Source organism: Nicotiana tomentosiformis, chromosome 5 (genome assembly GCF_000390325.3).
Source record: "Nicotiana tomentosiformis chromosome 5, ASM39032v3, whole genome shotgun sequence".
Lineage (NCBI taxonomy): Eukaryota > Viridiplantae > Streptophyta > Magnoliopsida > Solanales > Solanaceae > Nicotiana > Nicotiana tomentosiformis.
Genome location: NC_090816.1, coordinates 91,964,489 through 91,990,628, shown reverse-complemented (window position 1 = coordinate 91,990,628; position 26,140 = coordinate 91,964,489). Strand labels below are relative to the sequence as shown.

Below are 26,140 nucleotides of genomic sequence, written 5' to 3'. Positions count from 1 at the left end.
AATCAGTCTAGTATGGAATATCTCATGAAGGCATTAATCAACAAATCGGATGAAAAATTTGAGACTCAAGGGATAGTCATTTGAGAGTAGGGCATAGCCATCCGGAATTTAGAAAGACAATTGGGACAAATTGAAAATATGTTATCTGAGAGGACTCCTGGGACTTTTCCCTCTGACACTAAAAAGAACCCAAAAGAAATAATCAAAGTTGTATCTCTAAGAAGTGGCAAAACATTGGCTGATCCAGTAGTGAAAGCTAGACCCGAGATGGTGTGCAAGCAGGCGGAGACACGGTAGAAAAAGAAAGTGAAGAACAGAAAGGCCAGGGTAGTGGGTACGGAAGGAGATTGAAGAAAGTAGACATATTCCAGCTCTGCCATTTCCGCAAACAATGAAGCGGGAAAAACTTGACAAATATTTCGGGCGATTCTTGGAAATGCTCAAGCAAATCTATGTGAACATTCCCTTCATGGAGGTACTCACTCAGATGCCTGCTTATGCAAAGTTCTTGAAGGAAATCTTATCTAGCAAGAGAAAATTGGAAAAGACAACCGTGGTCAAGTTGAATGCCCACTGCAGTGCCATATTACAAAATAAAATTCCCCAAAAGTGTGGTGACCCAGGAAACTTTACCATACCATGCTCGTTGTGGAGTGGAAAATTCGATAAGGCCCTCTGCGATTTTAGTGTGTCCATAAAGCTAATGCCTCTGTCTGTATTCATAAAACTGGAAGGTGTGTTTGGGGTGATCAATCAATATCAGTATCTCTACAACTAGTTGACCAAACTACCATTTTTCCTGAGGGAATCATCGAGCATATTCTAGTATGGGTGGACAAATTTGTGTTCCCTGTAGACTTTATTGTGGTGGATATGGAGGTGAACAAGGAAGTGCCTCTAATTCTGGGGAGGCCATTCTTATGTACATGCAAAGCTATCCTAGATATCTATGAAGGGAATCTCATGCTCAGAGTGGGTAACGAAAAAGTAGTGTTCCAGATGAAGAGGATGATGAAATACCCCAGCGATGAGGCATCCACCTACTCGTGTTTCAAGTTGGATATGGTTGAAGAATTGGCTGAAAAGTACAAGTTTGATAATCTGGTGGAGGATAATCTCGAGAGGTGTGTTACTCAGTCTGGCACAATGTAGGATGAAGATCCTACAATAAAGAAAGAGGTTAAAGCACTTGAAACCGAGGATCAAGCGGTCGATGAGGAGAGATTAAAAGATGAGGCTTCTAAACATAATGTGGAACTGAAAGTCCTCTCCACTTACTTAAAATATGCTTTTCTTGATACTCACAATTTTCCTGTGAATATTTATACTGATTTGACAGGTACACAGAAGCGAAAGCTGGTGGAGCTACTAAAGAAGCACAAAAAAGCCATTGGCTGAAGTATAACTGATATTCAAGGAATCAGTCTAGCAATTTGCATGCATAAAATTCTATTGGAAGAAAATAGCAAACCAGTTTTACAGCCCCAACGCAAGCTGAATAAAAATTTGGAGAAGGTAGTGCACAAGGAGATCATCAAATTGCTGGATGCAGGAGTGATTTTTCCCATCTCCGATAGCTAGTGGATTAGTCCAATACAAGTTGTACCTAAGAAGGGCGGCATGACAGTGGTGAGAAATGAAGATAATGAATTGATCCCCACAAGAACAGTCACCGGATGGAGAATGTGCATTAATTATAGAAGGCTGAATGATGCAACAAGGACCACTTTCCACTCCCCTTTGTTGATCAAATGCTAGATAAAGTGGCTGGACATGGATTCTACTGCTTCTTGGATGGGTACTCAGGCTAAATCAGATACCCATTGCCCCAGAAGATGTTGATAAGACCACATTCATGTGCCCGTCAGGTATTTTTGCTTACAGGAGAATGTCATTTGGGTTGTGTGATGCACCTGCCACTTTTCAGAGGTGCATGATGTTTATATTCTCTGACTTAAATAGGAAGTGTTTAGAAGTATTCATGGATGATTTAACCCTCTTTGGTGATGACTTTGAAGACTGCTTGAAGAATTTAAATCTCGTGCTTGAACGTTGTGAAGCCACGCACTTGGTTCTTAACTGTGAGAAGTGTCACTCCATGGTGAAAGAAGGAATTGTCTTGGGCCACAAAGTAACTGCACATGAAATTGAAGTTGACAGAGACAAGGTGGACGTAATTGCTAGGCTCCCTCCACCAACTTCTGTGAAGGGCATAAGGAGTTTTTTGGGACATGCTGGATTCTATAGGAGGTTCATCAAAAACTTCTCCAGCATTACCAAACCATTAACAACATTGCTAGTAAAGGATGCCAAGTTTGTTTTCAATGTGGAATGCTTAAGAGCATTCGAATTGATAAAGGAAAAGCTGGTAAGTTCTCCTATTATGGTAACATCTGAATGGAGCCAGCCATTTGAAATAATGTATGATGCCAGTGGTGTACCTGTGGGGGCAGTTCTAGGTCAAAGAAAAGATAAAATGTTTCGACCAATTTACTACGCCAGCAGGACGTTGAATGATGATCAAGTTAACTATGTCACTATAGAGAAAGAGTTCTTTGTTGTGGTCTTTGCTTTTGACAAGATTATATCATACCTGGTGGGGAGCAAGGTGGTTGTACACATGGATCACTCAGCCTTGAAATATATGTTGAGTAAGAAGGAGTCCAAGTCGCATCTGATGCGGTGGGTATTGTCTCTCCAAGAGTTTGACTTGGAGATAAAAGATAGGAGGGACACATAAAATCAAGTTGCTGATTATCTATCTCGATTTGAGAAACCTCCAGTTGAAACAGTCGACGTGAGAGAAGAGTTCCCTGATGAGCAGATTTTCTCCATTATTGTAGTGTCCGAAACACCACCTTGGTATGCTGATCTAGCAATATTTTAGCCAGCGGATGGTTACCTCGTGACCTCTCTCGTGATCAAAGAAGGAAGCTTCAAGGTGAGGTAAACATTTATTTTTGGAATGATCCTCTCTTATTTAAACTGTGTGTAGATGGTGTGATTCGAAGGTGTGTAGCTGAAGGAGAAATGGAAAGCATTATTTCTCATTGCCATGATGGAGCAGCTGGAAGAAACTACGGTGGAAATTGCATTGCAGCAAAGGTCATAGAAGTCGGTTTCTATTGGACTACTTTGTACAAAGACACTCGAGCATATGTAGCTGCATGCGACAAGTGTCAAAGGCCTGGTAACATCAGCAAAAGGGATGAGATGCCACTAAACTCCATTCTGGTATGTGAAATGTTTTATGTTTGGGGCATTGACTTCATGGGTCCGTTTCCATTGTCTTTTTCACATGAATATATCCTAGTAGTCGTTGATTACGTCTCTAAATGGGTCGAAGCAATTCCTACTAGGACCAATGATGCTCGGGTGGTATCTGAGTTCTTACGAAAAAATATCTTTACCCGATTTGGGACACCTCGAGTGATTATTAGCGACACTATATCACACTTTATGAACAAACAATTTGCCGCATTACTGTCCAAGTACGAGGTCACACAAAAAATAGGAACCCCATACCATGCCTAAACTAGTGGGCAAGTTGAAGTGGCTAGCCGTGAAATAAAATGAATTCTTGAAAAGACGGTTAGTTCTTCTCGTAAGGATTGGTCTGTAAAAGTGGAGGAAGCTCTATGAGCGTATAGAACTGCATTCAAAACAACCATAGGGACTTCACCATTCAAATTAGTCTATGGAAAATCGTATCATCTACTTGTTGAGATAGAACATAAAGCTTACTGGGCTATTAAGATGCTTAATCTCGATCTTAGTCTTGCAAGCAAACACAGGTTGACGCAGATGAACAAATTAGAGGAGTTTAGACTCGACGCGTATGAAAACGCGTGTATCTTTAAAGACAAGACCAAGAGGTGGCATGATCGTCTGATTAAGCCAAGGGAGTTTCATAAAGAAGACAAAGTTTTATTTTACAATAGTAGACTTAGATTGTTCCCCGAAAAATTCAAATCAAGATGGGCAGGTCCGTATGTGGTGAAACATATCTCATCGTACGGTGCCATTGAAATTCAGGATGAAGGAGGGAATGAAAGCTTTAAGGTGAATGGGCACAGGTTAAAATAGTACGTTGTTGAAGGATTTGACAAATAATCCTCTAGCATCGTGATCAATTGAGCCTAAGTGACAGAGTCAAGCTGACGACAATAACTCAGAACTGCTTCTAACCAATTTTCTTGCTTTTGTAGAATAGTTAGACAAATGTTTTGCAATATTTTCAGTGTTGGTACTTGTTTGGGAAGGTATAAGCATAAATTGAACATAAAAAAAAGTACATAATAGTGTCGGGGTGCAACCCGTGGCCTAAAACTCAAAATATTTCTGGAACTCTAAGAAATTTGGCCTAGCACGCCGCATGGGGAGACGCGCCTGGCCAAAATGTCTGCCTATCTCCTTTTTCATAACGAATTGGAATAACACACTACTGCGCCGCATGGGGCACCGCACCCAACGACGCGGTAGCACAAAATTATTAAATTTTGTTTTGTTTTGTTTGCTTTAATAATCGTATCCCCTCCCCTTTTTCTCATATCTTTCATACTCTACCCATTCATCTCTCTCTTACACACATTCCAAAACCCTATATCTTCCCCAATTCCTCCATTTTTTCAGTTTCTTCTCATCTACATCAATTGTAAAGGTAAGTCCTTCTTCTCATCTCTTTTCTTGTAGTGGTAATCTAAGTTGTTTGAGTTAATACCCTAACCCTAGCTAATTTTTCAGATTCTTTTTGTTAATGTTCATCTTATGGATGGATTGCTTACATAAACTTGGGTGTTTTTCATTGTTCTTATAATTAGAGGTAATCTTTTTGTTGTGAGATTTGATGTTGCTTAAAAAACAAAATTTTCTCTGTGATGGGGTTTAGTGTGGTGGCCAATATGGCCGAAAATTATTTTTTTTGGGTGGTGTCTTGCTATTGTCACCCTTTGGTGGTGGTGTGATTGTTGTAGGGTGGTTGATTGATGTATTTAAGAAGTGACCTTTCAATAATCGGAGTTGCAATAGCGATGTATATTTGCTGCCTATCTTGTGTTTTGATGAAATGCCTCAAGGACAATTGAGCTTAATTTGGGGGGATTATTATGAGAAATATTGTAAGGCTTGATAATAAGAGTGGAGAGGGAGGTGTTCATGTTTATTTATGTTAATCTTTAACATGTTAGCCTTTGTGTGTCTTGTGTAGTGATGTTTTTCAAATTTTGTAGTAATCAATTAGTATAACTTCTTAAGCAACTAGGAAAGTGTTGTGTGTTTGTATATGGACTAGCATAGTCTGTGGCAATGTAGTCTCACTATCATGAGTGGTAAGTGTGGGGTTTGTCGGAAAGGCATTTCGTGTTTTAAAAAGGGGTAGTCTGAGTTCCTGATATACATTGTACTTGTGAACATGCCAAAAAATATAAGTGCAGGGTGGTTACCTTGTTTGGTCTTATTTTGCTTTAAGAATTTTGGCTAATGTTGTTCGCCTTTTGCAGGTACAATGTCTTGACTCCCTAGCAAATATTCTAACACAGGTTCCTCAGAACCTTCCTCTAGTAGCCAGCGAGGAGGTAGGCAGGCGCACATCGCCCCGAGCCGGTGGAGGAGGAAGATGAGCGCATTGACCCAGATGCAGATTTAGTGCCAGACTGAAAATAAGGCATCAGGGTTGTGCCAGATCATGCTAGGCAGTGGTTACGGAACTTTGTTCCGGTAGTAAGTCCCGACTCGGAAGTAGGGATCGACGATGGAAAGCTTGTAACAAAGTACCCGACGGTTTACAACAATATCAGGTACTTGGGTTTTGAAACCTTATTTCGTCCTGCTGAATCGGTGAATGTGAACATGGTTAAGGAATTTTATGCAAACTGGCAACCTGAGGCCAGCTTAGATGTTGTATACGAATTCCAAGTGCGCGGCAAAACAATTACATTCTCTTCCCGGGTAATCAACCAAACCATGAGGTTCACAGAGCATTCACATAATTTATTCAGAAGATTGATGCATCGACCACCATATACTGATATTAGACACCAGCTGTATGGCGCGGGGTCTCTTGCCACCTGGTCCCGAGATGCTTATGAATTCCACAAAGATATTAAAAATGTCATTTCCAACGTCCTGCCCGAGTTCTTCTAAGGCTGATAAATGCAAAGATCATGCACACTCATAACGACACTGATGTCTCAAGGATGAAGGTGTGTCTAATTTATGCTCTTTTAACTCGGATTAAGCTTGATATGGGTAAGAATATTCTCGAGCACATATCTCGAGTGCGACCAATGGGGGCCTGCCGCCTGTATTTTCCAAGTATGATCGTGCGGCTTCTGATCCACACCATTTGAGGTGTAGTTAGTTTTTATTTTATTAGCAATAATGAAGTCTTATGTCGTGTAGTAAATAGAGATGAATTTTCTTGACGTTGTTGTGCCTTGAGAGTAGTAAGTGCCTAAGTTGTGACGCCTAGGCTCAGCTCTTGACTCATGGATAAGTACCTTAATTTGTTTGATCTCAACTCTGCTTAACTCCTTTGACTAGAAAGTCGGGATAGATCCGATCCTAAGTGAGTTATGTGCTAATATGCGTGTGAGGTTTTGTGATATTATGTGCTTGTCAATTGATGTCTAGAACTTGTCCCGTATGTTTACAAAGGGAAATAGTAGTCTTGTTCAGTCTAGGAAGTAATATAGGCATTTCCTTGTTGAGCCAGATATATTCTTTTACCTACAAAATAAATGTGTATCTTGAGTTGAGCCTGTAATCCTATTTCATTGGCAACCACACTACAAGTTTGATCCCTTTATTTGAATTGTCTCTCTATTTGAACCTTTTACCTCTCATGGGCACTTGATTTTCTTATGAGCTTGTAAAAGCTAAGTGAAGTATGGTCGGGTTTTGAGTGAACTATAGAAAAAGGAGAAAGGTGCACGGTTTAAGAATTTGTGAGAGCCACATGCAGAGAATAGAAACAAACGATTCATTGCTAGTGTTAGTTCTTACCTTGTATATGCTTAAAGATATGGGGAGCTTGAAGCTATTATGAATGAAGGTTGGGGTTTGGTTCGACACAAGTGTGAGGTTTAAATTGCTAATGTATATGTATTAAAGCTCTTAGGGAGGTGTAGCCACTATATCCAAATATATCATACCCGTCCCGCAGCCTACATTACAACCAATCAAAGTCCTGCTTTATCTTTGACTGAATGAGCTTGAATTAGTAGAGTATTATACCACGGGCAAGCCTATGGTACGTCTTCTGTGGCACATGAATTTTATTTCTGAGAGTGAGTTAATTCTTTATATCTTGAGTTCCTAATGGTTCTTGAACTTTATTGTGTTTGGAACTATTATTTATTGATTGTGTGAGGGCACGTAACTTGTGAAGGGAAGGTAATGTCTATAGCTTCTTTGTTAAAGTAAATGAGCAGGTTGTGAAAAATATGTGGTGCTTTTAAGTCAAAATTTTGAGGCAAGGATGTTACATTAGAGTGCTTAGTCTACTTTAAATATTCTTGGTATGATACATGAGGGAAGTTGTCTGATAAGAAGGTAGTCTCTATGTAAAGTGCAGTTTGATTGCTCGAGGACGAGCAATGATTTAAGTGTGGGGTGTTGATGGTAGGGTAGAAACTCGTGTTTTAGTCGTAGTATCGCACTCAAATTATTGTATTTTACTAGTGTTGAACTTTAATTGGTAGTGTTTTTGCACTTATTGTGTGTTTTATGCCTTATAGGAGTGATTCCGAGTTATGTAGATATGGTGGAGCTAATTCGAACTATTTGGAGCTTTGAAGTCTGAGTAGAAGCCCAAGTAATTAAGTCGGGATCACGTTCGGGGGTCGAAGACCAAGTTCGGATGTCAAAAATTGGAGAAACAAAATAACTCTAAGAAACACGCACAGTCGCATCGCATGAGGCACCACGAGGCACGGCGCGGCAGTGCAAATTGTGCCTAGAATCGAAGTTTCAACATGTTCTGGAAATTTTCAAAAAATCGCCGCATGGTGCGGCGCGGCATGCGGTGCGGTAGCCCAAAATTTTCAGAATACTTTCCATTTCCGCTAAATAAGGGTAGTTTCGTTCGGGGGTTGTTTTGGACTTCGGCTTAAATGCATCAAAAATACCCTTTTTCAGTATCTTTTGACCTAGAGAAGATTGGAGAGCCACCAAGGGAGAAGATTCAAGAATTCATCAAGATTTCAATCTACAATCGGTGCAATAAGAGAGTTTGTATCAAATCTTTAGAATTGATATTTTCTTTGTTCTTAAACTTATTTGAGATATCCTACTCCATTGTTATGGAGTATTTTCCATTTAGGTGTTGATAGATATGGTGATTCAATAACTTGATTAGGGATTCGATTCTTGAGACTTGCTAGAATTAATTGATGGAGCTTAATTTGTATTGCGGAGTTATTTAGTATTTTGCTTAATCGAAAGAGAGGTTTGATATTAAATTTCTGCACATCTTATGCTCTAGTTTAAATTCATGATTCAAATAGGTAATCGAAGGAGCTTCTTGAATTGTTGATTGAACTAGAAATTAGGGAATATTCGTGAGAAATTACCCTTTAGATCATAAATATCATTTTTATTCTTGCAATTGTTTAACATGCTTTAATTGGGTTAATTATTGAAACTAGTGTTTAATCGAAAGAGGAATATTAGCTTCAAGTGTAATCTTATAATCGGGTGAATTCGTAAGAATCAATCGTATTATAGAGTGAATTAACTCAGGAATTGGATCTCGAGTCAGTTATCGTGCACCTATCTAGTCAATTACCCTTGTTTTTCTTATAAATATTTCTTCGTGCTCACTTACTCTTTTTAGTGATCAATTGTAGTTTGCTTGAACTTAAATAGTTAATCGTAGTAACAGATATCCAATCAACTGTTAATTTTCCTGAATAGTAATCAACTGAAGATTATTCAAATACTGTTTAATTCTAATCCCTGTGCACACGATAATTAATCTATATTACCTTCGATTAGCGAGTATAATTTAAGTGTGTGTTTTGCGCTCGTCAGTTGTTTCAATACCAATATCCATTTCATAGCCTCCTCGTGTAGTCTATAGTAATTCCAACTAATACATCGACGTTGATTAGATCTTCTGTGAACCCGAAGTTGTTTCTCCTATTTTTCTAACATTGCACCGTAGACCCGATGAAAAAATAGAAATTCTCCAAGTACCATTCGCACTCAACTCAGTCCCTCACTACCCAACGAACCTAAAAATACTTAGGCATTGCACTTTAATCCCTGAACCCACTAAAACCATTGTTAAGATCACCCACTCTGACCTAGTCCCAAATATGTAACCAAACTCTAGTACTCCTCCATCACATGAACACTTTCAAAGAAGCAACCGGATGAATTCTTTTCTTTGCACATCACATCCACAGGAAGCATAAATTTCGAATCATCCCCAACACTTGCACATGAGTAGATAAGGCAAAATGTAGCCCACATTCCTCAAGTTCTTTTCCCAAATTACCCCTGATATTTTCTTTTCTTAGTCATAACTAATTTACCAATGCACCGATAACCAGAAACCGCATAGGCACACAACCACATGAACCAATTGTAGATAGTGGGCTCCCCCACTAAGCTTTACGCTACAATTACGTATATCCAGACCCCACAACGACTTATTCTTCCTAGTTACCATGATCCCACACCGTTGCTCAGCCAAATTTCTCATAATTTCCTGTTGGACTAATAATAACACATCCCGAATTATCAGCCATAATCACACACTCGACCTCCTAACAGTCGTACTATCTTCTTCAAGTGATCCAAGCTCACATCATAGTACATGCATCCCATGTTGGGCAGAAAGTAGAACTCTTCGTAGGAACCTCAATAAAACCACGCAACCGCTAACCTGCTCACAGGAGATAACCCACATGTGTAACCTCATATCGACCTCCTCCAACGTCATTGCTATTGTTACATCCATCATGAAATCAACTAACCTCCATGGGTCCACACTATTCTGCCGGCTGTAAGAATCCCTTTATTCATTAACATCACCCGAATGTCCAACAACGTGTTTGAAACACGAAGCCGTAGTTCATCCAAGACAACGATCGAATACTTCATTTTTTCCTACATTCCAATCAAGCCCTTCTCATCACATCCAAAATTCCTAAACATAGAAAAAAAGTCAGAGATTATCTCCCTCGAACCATCAACACTGGAAATGCTGATTCGATATTGAAGTCACAACACACAACCATCTCTGATAACTTCCTCTTAGGTTCAATCTCAAAACACCGTGCCCAGAGGCAAACAAATGAAGACCAACATACCGATGAGCCTCAATGCATTCAATCAAGGATGGCGACAGCACAATATTAACAAGAATTCCACCAAATTCAAAAATATCAAATCTCGACTGTAGGAAACACCAAAACTGGGTTGAAATGACACGACACCCCTCAACAAGGCGAAGATAATAGCCCACTCAAATACGCAGGGAGAAACATCCTGCACCACATCTACATTACCATTACAACTCCTCGATGCCCAATTTATAACAAGCGCTCAACACCATATAAGAATGAGTAGGAAGGAAATGAAGGCATAAGCTTCAGTGGAATCAAATCGCACGACGAGGAATCAAGAAAAGAAGTGCTCCTAACAGCCCTATAGCCTCTCGAAGATAAGTACAGATGTCTCTGTACCGATCTCTAAGACTCTACTAGACTTGATTATGACTCGTGAGACCTAAGTGAACCTAGTGCTCTGATACCAAGTTGTCACGGCCCAAAACCCACTACAAATCGTGATGGCGCCCAACATCACCGTTAGGCAAGCCAACGGTGAACTGCCAAATTAATTATTCATTCTATTATTATTTCAAAATCATGAATCTTATTAGATGGAGAGATCAATGCATTAAATATCGTAGATATGTACAATTTAATTAAAATATAAAGTAAAAGTGCGTCAATTTAAAGAAAACCATAAAACAATTCTAGAACACTCTCAAAATCCGATGTCACAAGTGCATGAGCATCTACTAGGAAGTACAATAACAATACAAATCTGTCTCAAAATGTAAGACAGACATGATAACATAATTGAATATGAAGGAGACTCTATGTGTTACGGATCGTAACAAGGGATGCAGCTCACCGTAAAGTCCTCTGTAACCGTTGCGCCCTTGTACCCAAAAGACCACCAGTAATATATATAATTGCACAATAAGTGCACATGTGTAGCATGAGTACGTAAATCAACGCGTACCCAGTAAGTATCTAGCCTAACCCTGGAGAAGTAGTAACAAGGGGTCAATATTGATACTTACTAGTGGTCCAGTAAATAAAATATAATGAAGTAAACAACTATGAAACATGGTAAGTAAACAAGGAGCACAAATATAGGCAAATAATACGGTCTACAACTGAACAATGAACACAAATTCTTCAATTATCGGGTACCTCCTCAAATGGAATAAGTAACGGACAATACCAAATCAACAGTCATATTTCAAGTAAAGAAAGACATGTGTGCGCAGACTCCTTATCAAGTATTACGCCCGATTCTACCGAGGCGAGCGACCCGATCCCATAAGAGTATTTCATAGAACTGCCGAGGCAAACGGCCAGATCCCATAAGAGTATGATACATAATCCCACTGAGAAGAACGACCCGATCCCGTAAGAATATGATATATGATACTACCGAGGGGAACGGCCCGATCCCATAAGAGTGTGTTACAATATCCTACCGAGACGAACGACCCGATCCCATAAGAGTGTGTTACAATATCCTGCTGAGGTGAACGGCCCGATCCCATAAGAGTGTTGCTGAGGCGTTCAGCCAAATCCCATTAGAATATGAAGTTTTTACGGGTCCTTGACCCCACTCACGAATATATGTGTGAGTTATGGAATTCAAGAGAAACATTCCGATGAATACTTATAGGGCGGGAGAAAATCCGTAAGAGAAGTACAATTCTACGGCTAATAAAGTAGCTCGTCAAAAATTAAGAATAGCGAATCAATTTCTCCACGCGAGTGTAGTCTCGGTCATAATAGGAATTGAAGTAATTTAAGAGACAAGAATAACTCAAATAGTGCAATTAAAGCATGACGTGAATCTAAATCAACCCGGACATAATCAGGAACTCCAGCGTACGCACGGACACTCGTCACCTCGTACGTGCGTAACTCCCACAACATGTAGCATGTAATAAATATAACACATACGGGGTAATTTCTCCCTCACATGGTTAGATAAGAGACTTATCCCGCTCCGAAGTTTTATAACCGGTTCCAACGCCTCTCTAACACCTCAAACCGATGCATATCGATCCAAAACTAGTCAAACAATGTGCAAACCAATAAAAATCTACTCTAATACTAATAATTAATCAATTTATAACAATTCCCAACTCTGCTCGAAAAGTCAGCAAAGTCAACCCCAGGCCCACGTGCCCTGTTTCCAAAATAATTTGAAGATAAGCATTACACATAGTGCCACGAACCCAAATATATAATTTATTCCTAATTTCATGCCTAATTACGTGGTCAAAACTCAAAATTTTTAATTCTAGGGCTCCTACCAAGAATCTCATATTTTCACTTAAATTCTAGAATTTACAAGCCTAAATTTGTATATTTAGCTCACAATGTGTAGAAATCACTTACCCCATAATAGATGATAAAAATGGTTCTCCAAAATCGTTCTAAAGTTGTTTCCCATGGAAGAAATGAATTAAAAATGAGCCAAACCCCTGATTTTAAAAGAACACTGCCCAGTCTGACCTTCTTCGCGAACGTGGCAAGTCCCTCGCGTTCGCGAAGCACTACCAGCCCCAGCTCCCAAACTGTTCTTCGCGAACGCGAGTCAAATCTCGCAAATGCAATGCTTTACCAGGCGAATCTTCGCGAATGCGGTGCACCTTCCGCGAACATGAAGGCTAAAATCTCCATGACCCAGTTCTCCTTCGCGAACGCGTGCCCCTAGTTGCGAACACGAAGCACAAAAATCCAGCAGCCAAAAATCCCTCTTCGCGAATGCGATAGCACCTACGCGTTCGCGATGAACAACACCAGAACCAGCATGAGCAACAGCAAAATATAGAGAAATGATCATCTGAAATCACCCCGGAACTTACCCGAGATCCCCCGGACCCCGTCCAATCTCGCTAACAAGTCCCAATACCTCAACTAAACTTATCCAAAGGCTCGAAATGCGACAAATAGCATCAAAAATCATGAATCGACGATCAAAATATTTCTTTCTAACTTTCAAACATTAAAACTTCGACGAACGCGTCTGAATCATACTTAAACATCCTGGAATGACGCCAAACTTTACGCACAAGTCACAAATCACGATACGAACCTATTCTAAGGCTCGGAACCTCTAACGGACATCGATAACACCAAAGTCCACTTCAAAATCAAACTTAAGAAATTCTTAAACTTTCAAAATGCCAACTTTCCATAATAAGAGCTTAAATGCTCCGAGACCACCCGATACTCAACCCGAACATATGCCCAAGTCTGGAATCATCGTACGAACCTATTGGAACCTTCAAATCCCGATTCCGTATCGTTTACTCAAAAGTCAAACCTTGGTCAACTCTTCCAACTTAAAGCTTCCGAATTGAGAATTTTCCATCTGTATCAACTCCGAACCTCCCGAAATTCTTATTGGTTCATGCAATAGAAATGTTGCAGAAGAAGATTTTATTCCGGAAAAAAAAAAAGAGGAATGTTGTTTTTGGCTGGAGAGAGGGGTCCCGATATACCAGGTATAAGTATGGAAGATCACTTAAACTTCTGATACCATATTAGAGCTAAGCTTGCAATGATAGTTTGAATGCATTTTTCCGCACCTTATTGCTCTGGTAAAGGTGTATGTATATATACAACAAGGTCCATGAGTCTAAACTTCATGATAAGATTTTGTTAAGATAGTATAAAGCTGATTCTTATATATCCCTATATAACTATACATGCTTTAAATACTCACCTTCCCCCAATTTTGAGCAACTAAATATTCTGTTAAATCTCACTTGGCATAAAAATCTCCTCTCGTACTTGTACTATATATATTAAGAGGCGGAGCCAGGATTTGAATGTTATGGGTTCTGAGTTCTAATCATTTTAAGTTATTGGGTTCTAAATTAATAATTAGTACATATTTAATAAATTTCATAAGATAAATAGAGGGTTTGAACCAAAAGTTGGGCTAGCTCCGCCTCTATATCTATATATCTATATATATATATATATATATTGATACTCCATTTGAATATAGGAATTAATCAAGTGTAGATATAGCTTAAAAAGAGAGCACATTTATCTAATAACAATCGACCCTAAAAGATCAGGAGATCCTGTAACTCTTTTCGTTATGCTTTATGTCACTTTTCAAATATTATTTATACTAATTATCTCTCGAAACCTTTTCTTCTAATAGAAACTAAAAATTACCCAAACAAAATAAATTGAAAAAAACTAAAAGCAAATTGAAAGAAGATAAGAGTTGACGAAAATCTTTTGCAAAGAAAAGTTCTCTTTTTTCTTTTTTCACATGTTTCAATACCTTGCTTTATCTTCTTTTGTTTCTTTTTATTTTTTATTTTTATCATGAAATTAATGAAAGAAATGATATATGTGTTAAGTACTGGTCTACACGATAATATTTGAAATGTTGCATAAACAATGACGCAGAGAATGTTATAGCCTTATAGGAGATCTAGTTATATTAAAATGGCCCAGAAAGTTGGTCATTAACTCTAACGTTGAGCTACCTTAATGATACATATACATTTTTGTTGGCTCTTTCAAAAATATGAAATTGGTTAGGGGAATATATCTAACACAAGATCGATACAAAACTAGAAACTGCAAAATAATTTGCGAGCAACTAGAGTTAATTTGCAACTTGAAAAATATTATAGAGTCTCAGAAATCATCCACCTGCTTGTACCCTCTTCTTAAAATATCAACTTATTTTGTGTTTCCTTTTCGAACTCTAAATATAGATGAATCAAATTCAAAACATTTAAAAAAAATCATTTCAAAGCAGTAAAATATCTATAGATTTTCTCGCATGTAACTCAATGGTCGACATGACTTGGAAAAGAATGTTGAATTGGATGAAAACCTCTATCTGTTTATGTCATGTATGCATATTTTTGTTGAGTCTAATATTTATATTTTTGACGTTTAAAAGCATACCACCAATTAGTCAATAAAAGTAGGAAAATATGAGAATCTTAACACAGATGAAAGCCAAGAATTAGGAAACATATTTTGTCTGGCGCAAAAATACCGAGAATATTGAGTCAGAAAAGATCTTATATGTCATAAGATGTACAAACAGCCATGCGATGGTAATCAAATGAAAGTTTCTGCTCCACTACTGTAAAAGAATAATGCCAATCAGTAAAATATATACATCAGAAATTGAAGTGAAAGTTAATAAGAGAAAAATACTTTTACTTGATTAAAGTCGCCGAATAGAATCTACTTTAAAGTACATTTTGCAAAGAAACATTTCTTTTTTTAAAATGGAAAAAGGGGTATCCTCTTTTCTCATTCTTTTTACCTATTTTTCTTTTGTTTATTTCTCCTTACTTTTCAGGTCACCCAGGAGAATGTTCGCTAGATAAGAGTTTGGTTAGGAGAGAAAAGCAAGCTTTAGGTTTTGGTTGGTGAGTTTTTTTTTTTTTTTGGGGGGGGGGGGGGTAAAAAGTAGAGAGGGTTAAACTGTTAAAGGGGTGTTTGGAAATTGAAATTGATTTGAATCAACCAAAGCCAATTGGTTTCAGGAGATCCCTCACAAGAAAAAGGTGGTCCCAAATATTTTTCCCCTTTCATTTCTTCCAAGAAAGGCCTCTTGCTTTATTTGGTCAAAATGTTGACTTGCATGAATGTTATTCCCTAGTAACCAACCAGAGCAAGAGATGAATAGCATATAGGCACTGTAGAACTAAAGCCCAAGTAGAAGGAAGAGAAGAGCAGTGTCTCTATATATTGTGGTCCATCAACCCAACATTTTCCTTTCTAGTGTCGTCAGATTCCCCTACTCCCTAAAGCTATACAACATCATGATATCTATTCTCCTTTTTGCGTACCCTAAAAACACACTAACTTTCTATTTAATCCATACATCCCTTGAAATTTGATGAAACCCCGCATATTAACACCCCACCCCACTCGTCCTTTTCTTTAACCCCTCCTTAGTCCTAACTTCTCATTTTTGCTTTCCATAACTTTAAGGTTGAAGGTAAAGAATATTTATTACTTAAATAACTATTTCTTGTTTACTCATCAGAAGTCGTCTTGACTCTTTGACCTTACCTTATAACCTTATCGGCTGATTAAAAACAAAGTATACACACATAAAAGAAATTGAATGGCATCTCTTCTTGATCCAACTTGAAAAATGATCTTCTATATTCATTTACAATTTGAACAGAAAAATTAAAATAATCTTTATAAATATCTCTTGTGTTTTACTTATATATTTATGTATTACTACTTTTTAATGATATGTTGCAAAAAAAAAAAAGATAATCTAACTAAGATGACATTTGTAATAGTCTGTTTACCCTCAAAATCGGATAACAATTGAATTTATATGCGGTTTTAAGGATACGCGATGCTACTTGATACAAATTAAGAAAATAGATTGGTATTGAAATTGACGATAAAAGAATAAATGCAAACCACACGAATTGAACAGCCTTGACCTTCGAGTTTGATCACCCTCGAACCAAGAAATGCTTCAACTGATGTATGAACAGAATAACAAGATGATAAGAATTAGAAATGACAGTATATTGCTTTGTGCTATATATTGCAATGTGTGTTACAAATGATCATACCCCTTTATGTACTAGGGAAGTCCTACTCTTGATACAATTCTATAAAAGGTGAAAATTTTATGATTTGCTAATTAATCGGCCTCTCATTGATACGTGCCGAGATTTCCGTCATGATCTCTAACCGATCGCGGATATTTCGGCCTTCTGTTATTTGGCTCAGCAAATTTTCCTCGATCTTGTTAGGTCTCGATCTTGTTCGGTCCCGAGGTCACGAGCTCAACGATGTAACTTCGCACCTTGGTTCGATATAACATGAGATCGAGCTCTAACCTGTCATGTTTCAGTCTTGATTGGTCACACAAGAGACGAACCCGATTTCGACCGTATACAGATAGTCCCCTCATTTTTCAGAGAGAAGATGACGAGAAACGATATGAACTTCCGAATCCCGCTTTGATGGATCATGACGTAAGCGACAAACGGTTACTAAAACGTCCTGTCAATCCAGTTACCAAGGCATTAAATGCTTGTCAGTTGTTTGTCGGCCATTACGGGTTTTGAACCATCATTAGCAGACCATAAATATCCCAACTTTCATTCATTCAACCTTTACGTTCAAAGCTCCTCCTATTCTTGTTCTTCAAAAATCTCTTCACTCTCCAACTTTTTTATCCAGATTTCTTGAACCTTTTGCAAACCACTAAGAGTACCTTCTTAATTTCCTCTTCTTCATCTCTGCTCTAAAATGGAGAAAAATTCTAAGACCGTCTTACAAAAGGATGTCGCCTCTTCGTCACGACCCACCGGTAACGGGGCTGTGGCGGAACCGTACCCTGAAGAGTTCGTTCCTGTAGGGTGCCCAACTGTTGCTGATTTCAAGGTCGAAAAAACTTCCTCGATACCGGGTCGATGCGAGCCGGTCTCGAGATATATATATGTACGATCACCGATGATCTCCTCTCCAAGGTCAAAGAGAATTACAACTAGGCCGATAAGCATGTTGTGGTGCCTTTGCCTGAGGAATCAATTACTACCCACGTGGAGAGTTTTTTAAGTGTTTACACTTACCCCTTCACGCTGGGTCCCTTAGACCAGGTCATTACCGCCTTCTGCAAGAGGTACGAGGTGACCCTTTGTCAAATTCACCCCTTCTTCTGGAGGATAGTGATTCTTCTCCGTTTCTTCGTAAACAAAATCGAGGGGTGTTCGTTCACCCTTGATCATCTTATGCGCCTGTACAGTCCCCGACTCTATCGAGGAGGGTTAATCAAACTTGTTCGCCGGGCCAGTAGGGCCCCGTTCTCGAGTATAGATGAGGCTTGGGGCCGAGGCTACATGGGCCGATTCATTCGAATGAGGACTTCAGACTTGATCCCTGCCGAGGACATGCCATTTCCCGAGAAATGGAACATGAAGCGTAAATACAACTTCTCCTTAAAGATTTTATTGATTGCTTCTCCCCTTCTGTCCCTTTTTATCGATGTTTTTGTGGTGCAATTGTGGCTCAGATACCGGATGTCGTTCCTCAACTCAAGGAGTGGGTCGAGGACCTTGTGTCACAAAGGCCATATTCCGAGCATGCATGGATAAAACTGTCGAAGGGTAGGTGGGAGGCCCGTAATCATGGTAAGTTTTCTTTTCTGATTCATTAATATTTGACTTTCTCATTGCGTTGTCGAACTCTTATCGGTCCTGTTTTCTTTGGTAGGTCACCCCAAGGATGTTGCCATGAGGCCTCCATCCAGTGATGAGTATGTGCCTCTCGAGTCCCCTGCTCCGAGGCAGAGTAATGAGAAGAAAAGAAAAAGGGGCCCGAGATCCCCGAACTCGGAGAAGCAGAAACTGAAGAAGAGGTAGGCACGCAAACCTAAGGAAAGTACCCGGCGTCCTCTCATCGTACTCAATCCACCGACTAAGGGATGAGTCTGAAGAAGAAGGAGAAGACAATTTTGAGCTAGTGGCTCGGGTGCGAACTGCTTTGCCTCGAGCCGGGGAAGTTGCTGAGAAGGCATTAGCCAAGACCTCTGAACTGGAACGGGGTACAGCTGCTTTTCCCCAAACCAGGGGAGACGAGAGGGAGACCAGGGCTGACACTCCTCGAGCAGAAGAAGTGCCCCGAAAGATTTGCTTGGGGCGATTGACCTTATCGGGTCTCCTCAGTTCTCTAATGCCATGATCCGTGAGGCCGGTATGCTAGAAGGTCGTTCTTACGAGGGGCCTCAGGGGGCGACAGATATCCACAACTTCTTGGATGGGTTAGAGTCAACTGCCTCAGAGGACGTCACTGGGCTCGGTGACTTGCTGGTGCCAAAGAAGGTACCATTATCGGGGGCCCGCGGATCTTCTTCGAGCTCAAAGTTGGTGGATCGGTTCCCAGCCCCGAGCATTAACCCTGACCAAAGACGGTCAATAGTTTTCTCTATCCCGGAGGATGCTCGGGTTTTCTTTGCCCGCATGGGGATTGCTAGCTACCTTCGGTTCTTGGTGACCGGAGAGGATCAGGTCGTGATGGACGCGGTGGAAGCACCCTGCCTATTCAATGAAGCTCAACAAGCTTTGAATCGGGTAACTTCGAGTGTCCCTTTATTATGTATTTTAAGTTAAATAATCCTAATGTTTTTGTTCATACTTGCATGCCTCGGTACTGCACCATGAGGCTTTTCTCCGATACCGGGAGGAGTTAACCCAACATGAGGCCGAGGTTCGGGAGCTTACTAAGAAGAGGGACACTTATAAGCTTCTGAGTGAGAGACTTCAGGCCAAGTTAGAAGCGGCTCGGAAGGAGCATATCGAGTGATCCGAGCAGGTAAATCGAGTACTTGAAGATAGTGATGACGAACTGGACTCAATGGTTAACAATCTGATCCTGCAGGTTTGACAAAGGCTTGAACAAATAGGGCAACTCCAGGCGCAGGTAGACACAATACAAGCTGAGGCCGAGGAGTTCAAGAAAAATATGGATCTCTTAACCTCGGAAAAGGAAGTTGTCCAAGTGCAACTAGCGTCGGTCGAGGCCCAGCTTCGGGATGCAAAAGGGAAAACCTTGGTGCAGGCCAAGAAGATCGAGGAGCTCCAATCTGAGCTAAACTCAGCTGTTTTCGGTCAAGCGAGTCTGGCCAAGGAATTACAGGCGGTCAGGTGGATGTTGCCGAGACCAAGGCTAATGCTAAAGTGGCCCAATTCAAGGTTGATGTCAAGGCGATATAGGCCCAGGCCAAAAGCATGGTGGAGCATGCAAGGTGGAAATCTCGAAGGGAATCCCTCGAGGGAGTCCATGCTCAGAACTTCGATATACATGCGGAAATCGAGAATGCCAAAGAAGAAGCGGGGGCCTGGAAGTTAGCTTTTCCCGAGGAAAATTCCGCGAGCTTAACTGAATCTGAAGGCGGGAAAGATCCCTAGGATGAAGACGCTTCCCCCGATGAGGACCAGGCCACTTAGGCCTTTATATGTTTTTATCTTTTGCTTTTTGTAAATTTGTAAGGCCGTTTTGGCCATTGTATATCTCTGTATCGGGCCATTCTCGCCTTTGTAAAAAGATTATATATATAAGGCTTTCTTTCCCTTTCGGCTTTCAAATTTCCCTTTGCTCTATTACTTGTATTCACGAAGACCGAAATGCCTTAGCATAAAATAACTTAGGTTATGTTTGAAAGTTCAAACTAACCTTGACTTTACATTGCTCTGTTTTAAGGCGTTTTGGGGGTTCAGTGTTACCGGAAACCTTTTCCTAAAGTAGGTAGCCAAGATTATAGTTTGCCGAGGGTAGCCTTTAGAACCGGTTATGAAAAACTTTCTTTTTCGAAGGCCTAGTTTTTGTTACGGGTTTCGAACGTCTCTGAGCCGTGTTAATATGGTCGTAGCCTTTTAGTTCAGGATCTGCCCATTGGACTTGCTTTCCTAAGCTATCTGGGCTTGCCTAAGATAACAGTCCCCGAGTGGGGTGGTCGTGGCCTTTAAAAGCCGGGGGGTTGCCTAATAGGTCCTATGCCCCCGAGGCCCAGTGACTTAGGCCGTTCGAGTTTGTTTTCGGATAGTAGTCCCCGGGTGAGGGAGTGATCATTCGTACTCCGGTCATAAGCGGCCCTTGAGCTCGTTACCTTTAGGAGATCGGAAGTACAAAATTCTTTAAGGGATGTAAATAGGAAAATTTTAAAATATAAGATGATTGCAAGGAAAGTACTTCTCTTTATTCTTGTGCAAAATAGTTATACATGCGTACATGTTTTATGCCAAGGCTCGAGCAATCTATGTGGGCATGGTTCGTTTGACCGTTTGGCCCGTACAATAAATCCTAACTATCGAGACCCTTCCTTTATGAAGTAATTTCCTCGCTAAAGTTGATATCCGAAGGTAATGCATATCTGAGGGCAACGCGTACTTTCATACCTAACGCAGTTTTAAGGATAAGTGATACAACTTGATACAAATTAAGAAAATAGATTGGTATTGAAATTGACGATAAAAGAATAAATGCAAACCACACGAATTGAACAGCCTTGACCTTCGAGTTCGATCAACCTCGAACCAAGAAATGCTTCAATTGATGTATGAACAGAATAATAAGATGATAAGAATTATAAATGACAGTATATTGCTTTGTGCTGCTTCTTGTCGATCACCTACAAGTGTTAGTCCGAAATAAAAGGAAGTGAATGGGGTCGTACCTTAGAAGTAATATCGTTTTAGGTGAGTTACATTCCAATTGCTCGATAGTTGTTCTCCATTCATCATTCCGAGATTATATGATCCTTTCCTGGTGACCTCAGTAATCTAGTACGGTCCTTACCAGTTGGGACCCAACTTCCCATCGTTCGAATTCCAGGTGTTTAGCGTGACCTTCCTTAGCACTAGGTCACCGACATTGAAGTATCGAAGGTTGGCTCTTTGATTGTAATACCTCTCGATTCGTTATTTTTGGGCAGCCAATCGAACAAGGGAGGCTTCACGCCTTTCATCCAATAGCTCCAAGCTCGTATTCATGGCCTCGTCATTTGACTCCTTTGTTGCATATCAGAATCTGATACTTGGCTCCCCGACTTCCACCGGTATTAGGGCTTCGGCGCCATAAACAAATGAGAACGGAGTAGCCCCGGTACTGGACTTCGCAGTCGTGCGGTATGCCCAAAGGACTTCGGGCAGGATCTCCTACCATTTCCCTTTGGAGTCAGTTAACCTTTTCTTAAGGTTTTGGATTATAGTTTTGTTGGTCGAATCGGCTTGCCCGTTCCGGCTAGGGTGATAAGGTGTCGATAAGATTCTTTTGATCTTATGATCTTCGACGAACTTAGTCACTTTACTGCCGATAAACTATTTCCTGTTGTCACACACAATTTCGGATGACATCCCAAATAAAGTCAATGACTTCCTTCTCCCTAAGTTTCTCGTATGCATGCGCTTCAACCCACTTAGAAAAATAGTCAGTCATAAATAAGATAAATTGAGCCTTACCTGGCTCCCATGGAAGAGGGTCGAATGTCTATTCCCCACTTGATGAATGGCCATGGTGACAAGACCGAGTGCAGTAGTTCCCCGAGTTGGTGAATCATCGGAACATATCTTTGGCATTTGTCACATTTTCAAACGAACTCCTTCACATCTTTTTCCATGTCGATCCAATAATAGCCGGCTCTGATCACCTTTTGAACTAATGATTTGGCGCCTGAATAATTTCCGCAAGTGCCCTCGCGAACTTCCCTCAGAACGTACTCGATATCTCCTGGTCCCAGACATATTTCTAGCTGGCCATCGAACATTCTTCTGAACAAGGTTTCATCCTCAGACAAGCTGAATCGGGCTGCCATTGTGCGCAGCACCCTCGATTCTTTTGGATTTAAGGGAAGTTTCCCCTTCTTCAAATACTCTACGTATTTATTTCTCCAGTCCCAGGTTAAGCTTGTGGAGTTTATCTCAAAGTGGCCTTCTTCTACTACTGACCTCATGAGTTGTACCACTGCCCCTAAGTTGAGTTCGACGTCCTCGACCGATGACCCTAAGTTTGCAATGGCATCGGCCTCACTATTTTGATCTCGAGGTACATGTTGCAAAGTCCATTCTTTAAACCGATGTAACATTACATGTAACTTATCTAGGTACTTTGCATTCGTTCTTCTCTGACTTCGAACGTTCTGTTAACTTAATTCACCACAAGGAGGGAGTCACGCTTAGCTTCGATCACCTCCGCCCCCAAGCTTTTGGCCAGTTCGAGACCTGCAATCATGGCCTCATATTCGGCCTCGTTGTTAGTCAATTTCACAGTTCTAATAGATTGTCTAACTATGTTACCTGTGGGTGGCTTCAATACAATGCTAAGTCCGGACCCCTTTGTGTTAGATGCACTGTCCATAAAGAGGGTCCAGATTCCCGAAGACGTCCCCGAGTTCACCAACAACTCTCTTTCGACCTTGGGTATTAGGGTCGGCATGAAGTCAGCCACGAAATCTGCCAAAATTTGAGATTTAATGGTTGTCCGGATTCGATATTCAATATCGTACCCGCTGATTTCTACGGCCCATTTGGCCAATCTTCCGGAGAGTTCAGGTTTATTCATTATATTTCACAGTGGGTAAGTTGTCACGACACATATAGGGTGATATTGAAAGTACGGTTTCAGTTTCCTAGAGGCGCTTAGTAAAGTGAACGCCAATTTTTCTAGGTGGGGATATCTAGTTTCGGCCCCACCCAAGGTCCGGCTAACATAATAAATCGGATATTGTGTACCTTGTTCTTCTCGAACTAGGACTCCACTTACCGGTATCTCCAATACTGCCAAATATAAGTATAGTTGTTCGTTTTCCCTCGGTGTGTGAAGCAGTGGCGGGCTCGATAAATATCTCTTAAGTTCTTCCAAGGCATGTTGGCATTTCGGGGTCCATGTGAAGTTATTTTTCTTCTTCAGTAACGAGAAAAATTGATGAATCTTATCGTAGGACCTCGAGATGAATCACCCCACGGCGGTTATGTGCCCGGTTAGCCTTTGCACGACCTTCACGTTGTCCACTACCGTAATATCCCTGATAGGTTTGATCTTGTCGGGGTTGATCTCGATTCCTCGGTTGGATACCATGAATCTGAGAAATTTCCCTGATCCAACTCCGAACGATTATTTTTCCGAATGCTTTAAATGGTCCTATGCTAGCAAGGACTTAACTAACGTATCGTAAATGTAAACTTCCATAGATTTCCCTATTTGTTCTTCGAACATCCGATTTACTAGGCGATGGTAAATGGCACCAATATTTTTTAATCCAAATGGCATTACGTTATATCACTATGTGCCATACTTAGTGATGAAGGAGGTTTTTTCTGATCATCCGGGTTCATTCATATTTGGTTGTACCCGGAGTAGGCATCTAGAAAACTGAGGATCTCGTGGCCGGTCATGGCATTGATCATGCGATCGATGTTAGGCAAAGGGAAAGAGTCCTTGGTCCATGCCTTCTTTAAGTCCTTGTAATATACACACATTCTCACTTTGTTCCCTTTTTTAGGGACTACTACTACGTTTGCTAGTTATTCCGGGTATTTGACTTCCCATATGGACCTTATTTTAAGGAGTTTAGTTACCTCGTCCTTGATGAAGACATGCTTGATCTCGGACTCGAGTCTCCTCTTCTGCTTCACCAGATGGAATTTCGGGTCCAGGCTCAATTTATGAGTGGTGATCTCCAGTGGGATCCCTGTCATGTCGAGATGGGATCAAGCAAAATAATCCATGTTAGCTATAAGAAATTGAATGAGTTTTTTTCCTAAGCTCGGGAGTTAACCCCGTGCCCAGGTATACGGGCAGATGTTCGATTAGTATGACCTGCTCCAGCTCTTCGATCGTTGATTTGATAGCGTCGGAATCATCGGGGACTATGAAGGATCAGGGAACCCCATAATCATCGTCTTCGTCAGTCCCCTGCTTGTCTAGTTGGGTCGAAATCGGCATCGGTGATTGCTATTTGGCTTCATGTTTTGCTTTCGAGTATGACTCCTCTGTCGATGAGAGTGTTGATATTGGAATTACTTCATCGACGGCAAATATTTCCTTCGCGACGGGCTGCTCCCCGTAGATCATTTTAATCCCCTCTGGTATTGGAAATTTTAACACCTGGTGAAGGGTCGAGGGCATAGCCCTCATGTTGTGAATTCACGGCCTCCCGAACAGGGCATTATATCTCATGTCCCCTTTGATCACATAAAACATGGTCCCCTGGATGGTTCTGACTGCGTTCACCGGTAACGTTGTTTCTCCCTTAGTAGTTTCACAAGCCATGTTGAACCCGTTTAGTACTCGGGCCGCAGGCACGATTTGGTCCTGTAGGCCGAGTTATTCTACGACCCTCGATCGAATGATGTTGGCTGAACTACCTAGATTAATTAACACACGTTTAACTCGAGTTTTATTCTTGAGTATAGATATTACCAGTGCATCATTATGGGGCTGCATGATTCCTTCTGCATCCTCTTTATTGAAAGATAGAGTTTCTTCTGGTATGTAATCTCGAGTCCGTTTCTCCCTCATGATTGATACTTTGGTGCGCTTTAACATCGGACCTTGGGGAACATCAACCCCTCCAATGATCATATGAATGACATGTTGATGTTCTTATTGTTTGCTTTGTTTATTGGAATCCTTATTTCTAAAATGATTCTTGGCTCGGTCACTTAGAAACTTCCGAAGGTGCCCGTTATTGAATAACCAGGCTACTTCTTCTCTCAATTGTTGACAATCTTCCGTTCTGTGGCCATGGATGCCATGATATTTGCACATTTGGTTGGAATCTCTTTGGGCTGGATCAAATTGTAAAGGTCGAGGCCATTTGGAAATTTTGATGCATCCGATAGCCGATACTATGGCGGCTGCATCAACATTAAAGTTGTATTCTGATAATCCTAGTGCTTCTTTAGATCCGATAGGCCTGTCAAAGTCGTTCTTGCTCATGAGTCGTCGAAAGCTCTAGCCTCGATCACTTCTCCTTTCACTTCGTACGTGATTTCGTCTAGATCAGCTGCTCCTACGATCTCCATTGTATGGCTGGTACCGATCTCTGTTCAACCTCGGTTCTCTGTCAATGTCACTCTTGATTCTATTAACTAGTCTGATAGGATAAACGGGCCCGGAAGGAGCCCCAAGTTGGTCGTCTTCGACCCTGATCTTCGATTGATATCGATTATGCACATCGACCTAAGTAACATCTGTGTATTCTATCAAATTTTGCTTTAACTATTGCGAAGCCACTGAGCTTTGAATATTGAGTCCTTGGGTGAAAGCTTGAATGACCCAATCATCGGCGACCGGTGGCAGGTCCATTTGTTCCATTTGGAATCGAGACACGAATTCTCTGAGCATTT

At 40.7% G+C, this 26,140-nt stretch overlaps 1 protein-coding gene across 1 annotated transcript; it reads left to right on the top strand.

The window, feature by feature from the left end:
- Nucleotides 1-391: 391 nt before the first annotated feature.
- LOC138892789 (uncharacterized) lies at nt 392-25,886 on the top strand. The gene is made up of 9 exons (XM_070176528.1): nt 392-734; nt 857-1,124; nt 1,340-1,399; nt 1,807-2,651; nt 2,996-3,234; nt 5,499-5,573; nt 18,310-18,427; nt 18,510-18,654; nt 25,697-25,886. The coding sequence occupies exons 1-9, from the start codon at nt 392-394 to the stop codon at nt 25,884-25,886; spliced, it is 2,283 nt and encodes a 760-aa protein (XP_070032629.1).
- The last annotated feature ends 254 nt before the right edge of the window (nt 25,887-26,140 follow it).